The sequence below is a fragment of the Musca vetustissima genome, unplaced genomic scaffold (assembly GCF_032173495.1).
Source record: "Musca vetustissima isolate MV318-11 ecotype Yass unplaced genomic scaffold, APGP_CSIRO_Mvet_v1 utg30107, whole genome shotgun sequence".
NCBI lineage: Eukaryota > Metazoa > Arthropoda > Insecta > Diptera > Muscidae > Musca > Musca vetustissima.
Genome location: NW_026887970.1, coordinates 57,468 through 65,271, shown reverse-complemented (window position 1 = coordinate 65,271; position 7,804 = coordinate 57,468). Strand labels below are relative to the sequence as shown.

The 7,804-nt window shown below is 34.5% G+C and overlaps 1 protein-coding gene across 1 annotated transcript; it reads left to right on the top strand.

Moving 5' to 3' along the window:
- Positions 1 to 1,876: 1,876 nt before the first annotated feature.
- On the top strand, positions 1,877 to 6,325 carry LOC133335810 (neutral alpha-glucosidase AB). Its single transcript, XM_061544107.1, has 5 exons — positions 1,877 to 2,022; positions 2,469 to 2,610; positions 2,670 to 2,764; positions 3,827 to 5,816; positions 5,887 to 6,325. The coding sequence occupies exons 1-5, from the start codon at positions 1,922 to 1,924 to the stop codon at positions 6,313 to 6,315; spliced, it is 2,757 nt and encodes a 918-aa protein (XP_061400091.1). The 5' UTR covers positions 1,877 to 1,921; the 3' UTR covers positions 6,316 to 6,325.
- Positions 6,326 to 7,804: the final 1,479 nt, after the last annotated feature.

Genomic DNA, 7,804 nt, shown 5'->3' with positions numbered 1-7,804 from the left:
TTGGGACATAATTTGGTAAGATCGATTTCAAATAATAAAATAAAAAATGTTAATTATCATGGAATTTTTTAGAACTGTTAGTCTAATAACACAGACCAATTAACGCAGCAACCAAATTGAACATCTCTGCCTAAGTTGACTATAAGGGCTAGATCCGCATCGTTAGATCTTAAAATGTCCAAAATTTCCGGGATGTAGGCTCCGAATCTCTTGGATAAGGATTGTTATTCAGTAAAATGAGCTATACTTCCATGAAAGATAGTCCAAATATCTTATATAAATTAAAATTTAGAGCTAATTTCGGATCGATCTAAAATTTTATACCACCGAAAGGCCTTGAAATGCTGATTACGATTTGTTATGTCTGGTATGCCTATAATTCTCAGGATATAGAAAATATGTTAGACATCCTCATCTGCTCCCTACACTGTGATACAGGGTATTATGTATTTGTCCATAATGTTTGTATCAACCAAAAAGAAATGAGACAGATCCATGATTATCTTTGAGAATATGAATAGAAACACATTCTGAGTCAATTTATGCATATTCGCCTGTCTGTCCATGTTAATTTTTAAACAAAGTATGGGTCGCATTCAATATCCAAATCGGATGAAATTTGGCACATCATTTATTTGACTCAAGGAAATCAGTTCAAATTTATATATAGTTCCCATATGTATTTTCGTCCGATTTTATGTAAATGGTGCACCAAACTTTCAGGATACGTTCGATAGAGACAAATTTTTACACAACGTGCTGCATTAAGTATAGATTGTTGTGTGCGAAGTTTTGTTGAAATCGATTCCGATTTAGATATATGTACCTCTCAAATATATTGTCCGATTTTATGTAAATTCTGCACTAAACTTCCATGATATGTTCGATTCGATACTGAATTGAGTCTAGAATGACATGTTTTAATTTTCGGTTCAAATCGGTTCATATTTAGAAAGAGTTTCCATATTTAGTTTCGTTCGATTTTATATTAGTATTCACATTGATGTATTCGCAAAGGCTTTAAATGAATTCAAAGTGAATAACGTCCTCGGAAGAGCGTAATAGGGATACGTATTCATGCGAAAAATTCGACTTTTAGATTTTTTGACTAAAAAGTCGACTTTTCGATCTTTCGATTTTGTCAAACCTGTTCAAAATCCTTTTCAACTTTTACCGACAGATGTAAAATGTACTAAAATTTTGAGTTTTTATATAAATTGTTGTAGAGAGATAAAATAAAGTTTTGGAATGTGCAATTTTTGGGCTTGGGATATAAAGAACATCGAAATTTTACCTTGAAAAGTCGACTTTGCGATTTCCTCCAAGATACAAAGTTGACTTCGACTTTTAGTTTCCTATTAAAAGGTCGATTAATTGATTCGTCCAACGTCGATTTACTTATCCCTAGAGCGTAAATTTGACTTCAGGATGTTTCGATCGACTCAGTTTGTATTGGACCCAGATTGGCAAAAATATCTACTCAAATTACTGTGGAACATCTGTTGTCGCAGCCATTGGAAGCCGCATTTCTAAAAATGTATGTTTAAGATAGATAGAATTATGAACAACAATTTATAAAAATTAGTTCTTCCGTGGCCAGTCAAGAGTTTTTCCCATTCAACTCTTGGTAGAGCAACGTTAACAAATAATTGGTTTATGAAAATCACCCACTGTATTATACGTAATATCTGTGCAAAGGAAACAAGTCACTCTATAAGTGGTTAGGATATAGTTACACGAAGTTTGTTTAAAACAATTCTAGCATTCGTAAAAATTCTTTACATTTTAATAATTTATTTTTTTTTTAATTTTTTATATTCCATACACAATTTTTGTAAATATATAAAAATAATAATTGTTCTTCTTCTTTTTCATTTGCAGTGACGCCAATTCGAATAAACATTTGTGTATAATATATACAATGCGTTTGGCAATATTTTTATTAATATTTTGCATATTCGAATATGCTGTTGGAGTCGATCCAACAAATTTTAAAACATGTGAACAGAGCAGTTTTTGCAGGTGAGTGAATTGTGATTGATTTTGTATAAATGAATGCAATTAGAATTATAAATAAAAATAACAAATATAATGCAAACAACATCAGGAACATGAAAGTAAAATCGATTTTAAATAGCAGAGAGTGCCGAATAAAAATTAGATAAGTACGGATTGGTTTGAACATATTTCACATTTTTTCAATTTAAGATTAAGTCTTATATTTGAAGTCTTGGTATTTCCTATTTGAAAATTATATCCTAATTTGATGTTTATTTTTTTTATAATTGCTCTGTTCCAGAACCTATCACTTTCAATTGATCGAAATTTTTTCGATTTCCTCTTTTGTAAAAAGTCTTAACACTTTTTGTGTACGAGAAAATAAATGCTTTCATTCTTTTAAATATAGCATGAACTTTATTAGACAATTAAATATGTAAAACAATATTTCTTTTCTTATTTTTTAACAGGCGTAGCCGTAAAATCCAACCTGGAAATTCCAAATTTGCCTTGGTACCCGGTTCCATGAACACATATTCTAATTCAATAACTGTAGACCTCATCAACAAAGAAACACAACATTTGTATATTTTGAAATTGGAAGCTTTGGTGGTGAGTTTCAAATAGTTCGAAAAGAATAACATAATTTGAATTTTCTCCCTTTTTTCCAGAATAACAAATTCCGTCTATTAATTGATGAGAAGACGCCCTTGAAGCCCAGATATAAAGTTGAACATGTTTTAATTGGAGAACCACAAACCGAACCGTAAGTTTTATAAAAGAACTACTTCTTATACAAGCATGAAAAGAAGCTACAGACTCATTGCATACCACATCATATAAACACGTAGCTCTAAAGACCTTTTAAAAGTCTTTTAAAAAATCCACTTTAACGTACAGAAAAGGCAGAGCATATATATGGAGGCAAAGTCAAAACACAAGGTTCTGTAATGAAAAGGTTTTGCGATATAACTTTTGAAAGCCATAAATCCAAACTTCGATTGGAAATTTTTTCTAGAACAATGAAAATAGAAGAAATAGGGCAAGGCCTTTATGTGAAAATGGCATATTGTTTTCATAAAAAATAACCTGAAATGCCAAATTACAGCTAATTACACAAATTCGCTGTGAAAATCATTGCAAAAGTTCGGATGAAAGATGAAAGATCATATGACTTAATTTTTTTCTACAAATCCACGCCTATAGATTTGAGGATTGTTGAAAAGGGTCAGAAGACCTTTAAAACTCTTCGAAAGCCCTTTAAATGTTTTCTAAAAATCCACTCTTAACCTCGGAAAACCTTAAAAAATCTTAAAAATGCTCACTTATTACTTTGAAAACCATAAATTCAAGCTAATAGTTCGGAAGACCTTTAAAAAAGTCTCATTAAAAAATCCGCGCTTCTAGTTCGAAAGACCTGTAAAAACCCACACACATAGCTCTGAAGTCCTTTAAAAATCTTCACAATTATAAAAAAGACCTGAATATTATCTCTTTAAAAAATATTTTAAAAGACCTGTAAAAACCCGAGGTTAATTCGTTGATCTTTGACGAATTTTGAAAAAAAACTTCTGAAGAAATCACACTTATAACTTTAAAGACATATTAGAAAATCTTATAAAAATGTGAAGATTAATAGCTCTGAAAAAAAGATTGTAAAAATTCACTCATTTTGCTCAGAAGGCCTTTAAAAATGCACAATTCCGAAACATTTTTGAAAAAATCTTATACAAATTCAATTTTTATTCTTCATTTCCATCAAAAGTTTCATTTTTTCATTTTTTTCCCTAATCTTGTTATTCCGTCTAAAAAAATCATTTCCTTACAGACTTGTCGTTGAGAATGAAGACAAAACGGAAATTGTTTTAACATCGGGTGCAAATAAAGCTGTCATTGTTGCCGATCCCTTCCGTGTTGATTTCTATGAAAATGGCGCTTTGGTTGTATCGGCCAATGCCAAGGGTCTGATGAATTTCGAACATATACGCAATAAACCACAAACTAATCCCGATGGCAGTCAAAACGGAGAAGAAGGTGGTGAGGCGGTTGCTGCACCTCAAACACCCGAAGACAGTGATCCCGGTGCATGGGAAGAAAACTTTAAATCACATCATGATTCGAAACCAAATGGCCCTGAAGCTATTGCCTTAGATTTTTCATTCCCTGAGGCTGATGTTCTGTTTGGCATCCCTGAACATGCTGATAGTTTTATTTTGAAATCTACCTCGGGTACAGACCCCTATCGTCTATACAACTTGGATGTCTTTGAGTATATTATTGATAGTAAAATGGCTTTGTACGGTTCGGTGCCGGTTCTCTATGGCCATGGCGCACAACATACGGCTGGTGTTTTCTGGCAAAATGCCGCCGAAACATGGGTGGATATTTATTTAACGGAACAAAATGTTGTGTCGTCAATTGTTAAATTGGTATCCGGGTCACGTAAAGTGGATCCTCCAGCAGCCAATTTTATTTCGGAATCGGGTATTATTGATGCTTTTATTTTATTGGGTCCCACACCGATGGATGCCTTTAAGCAGTACACCTCATTGACGGGTGTTGCCAATTTGCCACAACTTTTCTCTTTGGCCTATCATCAGTGCCGTTGGAATTACAACGATGCCAAGGATGTGGAAACGGTATCAACGAAATTCGATGAATATGATATACCCATGGATATTATGTGGTTGGATATTGAATATACCGATGGCAAGAAATATTTCACCTGGGATCAATTTAAATTCCCCGATCCCTTGAGCATGATTAAAAATCTTACCGATGTGGGAAGACATTTAGTGGTTATCATTGATCCGCATATTAAACGTGATAATGGTTATTTCTTCCACAATGATTGTACCGAGAAGGGTTATTACACGAAGACAAGTGATGGCAAAGATTATGAAGGCTGGTGTTGGCCGGGTTCGGCAAGTTATCCTGATTTCTTCCGTCAAGATGTGCGCGATTATTATTCAGATCAATATCTGTTGTCGAATTTCAAGACGGTCACCTCGGATGTTATGATTTGGAATGATATGAATGAACCTTCTGTGTTTAATGGACCTGAGGTTACAATGCCCAAGGATTTGATACATCATGGTGGCTGGGAACATCGTGATGTGCACAATTTGTATGGTCATATGCATATTATGGGTACCTATGAGGGTTTATTGAGACGTGATCCCAACCAGAGACCTTTCATCTTGACTCGTGCGCATTTTGCTGGCTCTCAACGTTATGCTGCCATTTGGACTGGTGACAATATGGCCGATTGGGGTCATTTGCAACATTCAATTAAAATGTGTCTATCAGAAGCTGTGGCAGGTTTGTCCTTCTGTGGTGCTGATGTTGGTGGTTTCTTTGGCAACCCGGATGCTGAATTGTTTGAACGTTGGTATCAAACTGGTGCCTTCTTGCCATTCTTCCGTTCACATGCCCACATTGATACGAAACGTCGTGAACCATGGTTATTCCCTGAGAAGACACGCCTTATCATTCGAGATGCCATCCGCAAGAGATATTCCTATTTGCCATTGTGGTATACAATGTTCTATGAACATGAAATGGATGGTAGTCCGGTTATACGTCCCTTGTTGGCTCATTATCCCAAAGATAAGGATGGTTTTGCTATTGATAATCAGTTCTTGTTGCAAGATCGCATCTTGGTTAGACCTGTTATGCAGCATGGTGTTAGCAAAGTGGATGTCTACTTCCCGGCACTGGATGAAAAGAAGACGGTCGGAGATGTTTGGTATGATACTGATACTTATCAGAAATATGAACGTGTTGGCAAGGAAACAATACAAGTTAATGAATATAAGGTAAGAGGAAGAATAATACAAATTTGAAATGGGTTGATAATATTGATACATTTGTTTGCTTTGCTTCCAGATCCCCGTATTCCAACGTGGCGGCTCCATTGTACCCAAAAAGGAACGCATACGCCGTTCTTCACCTCTAATGAAGAATGATCCCTACACATTGATTGTGTGCCTGGATCGTAATGGCAAGGCTGAAGGTACCCTTTATTTGGATGATGAGAAATCCTTTGATTATCGCCAAGGCAAATTTATCTACATCAACTATAAGTTTGAGAACAACAAGTTGACCAACAACTTTGTTAAACCACCAAATTATGATTCAAAATCATGGATTGAACGTATTGTCATTGCCGGTTTGGAACGTCAACCAAAATCTGCTACCATCAACATTAATGGTGTCACCGAACAGCTAGAAATTATTGCCCATGAAAAGGCCTATGCCGTACGCAAACCTGGTGTAGCAATACATAAAGATTTTGAAATTAAACTTAACTATTAGATTAATAAATAAATTAGTACATATTCTTCACATAGTTGTTGGCATTTGTTTTGAACAAATGTTAAACGAAAAAAGGAAAGAAATAAAAAAATCACATCCCGCCCTCTAACGACCTTATTATATGTTGTGCTGCTAAAGACATTATTCTTTGAAATTCCAATTTTATATTTTAAAATTTTATTTTTATAATTATTTAATTTTATGAAAACTGTATTTTTTTGGAATGTATTAAAAAACATCAACGCAACAATATAGAATTTTAATTCATCTCTTCAAAACATCAATTCAACAAGTGTTTTAATTTTCTCTCTCCGCTAATATTACCACACATCAACTTCTTTGAAGTGCCCTTGTTGTTGTTTTCGTTTTTTAGGGGGTTCATTTTTAGAATGAACCAACTCGGAAAACCGCAGACTCATAATAAGGCACACCCCTCCAATGGATGGATTTGTATAATAACAATGTTACAGTTTTTATTGGTAATATTCCCGTTTGTTTTTGCTGATGGTTGGGAGGCAATGTCTTCTTTGATGGGTGGTTTCAGTCCATTTCATTATTTATGAGAATTTGTGGGTGCTTTTCAACTACAACAACAAGGGCAGCTGTTGTTAAAAGTTACATTAAAGTTTCCCAGAGTATGACATGCGCAGTTGTTCAGAAAAAGTTTATCCGCTTTTTTAGGATTAATATCTCGAAGAGTTCAATTGAAGGAGAGCCGGAGATGATTAGATACCCTTGTGGTAGTAGGATGTATGTTGCGGAAATTAGATAAGCATTTTTAAAGGAATTTGATAGGCGTGGATTTTTAAAGAATATTTTTTCAAGGACTAATAACAAGCAGGGATTTTTAAAATAATATTTTTTGAAAGACCAACACAAGGCGTGGCTTTTTTAAAGATTATTTTTTCAATGGCCATAACAGGCGTGGATTTTTTAAAGATTATTTTTTTGGGACCATAACAGGCGTGGATTTTTTAAAGATTTTTTTAGGCGTGGATTTTTTAAAGATTTTTTTCAGGGACCATAACAGGCGTGGAATTTTTAAAGATTTTTTTCAGGGACCATAACAGGCGTGGATTTTTTAAAGATTTTTTCAAGGACCAACTCAAGGCGTGGACATTTTTTTTCAAGGATTTAAAACAGACGTGGATATTTTTTCAAGGATTTAAAAAAGGCGTGGCTATTTTTTTCAAGGATTTAAAACAGGCGTGGATATTTTTTTCAAGGATTTAAAAAAGGCGTGGATATTTTTTCAAGGATTTAAAACAGGCGCGGTTTTTTTTAAAATATTTTTTCAATATCCTTGGATACCAAGCAACGGCTATGATTGGCTTTAACATGGCGAAGTCCAGTCTTATCTTGGTCCCTCTTTCATCTCAATTGTGGACACTGACCTCCCCGCGGTGTCACCTGGACTACAATCTTCGAATCTGCACTTGGAATGTGCGCAACTTGTACAGAACAGGCGCAGTTTTCGCTTTGGCGGATG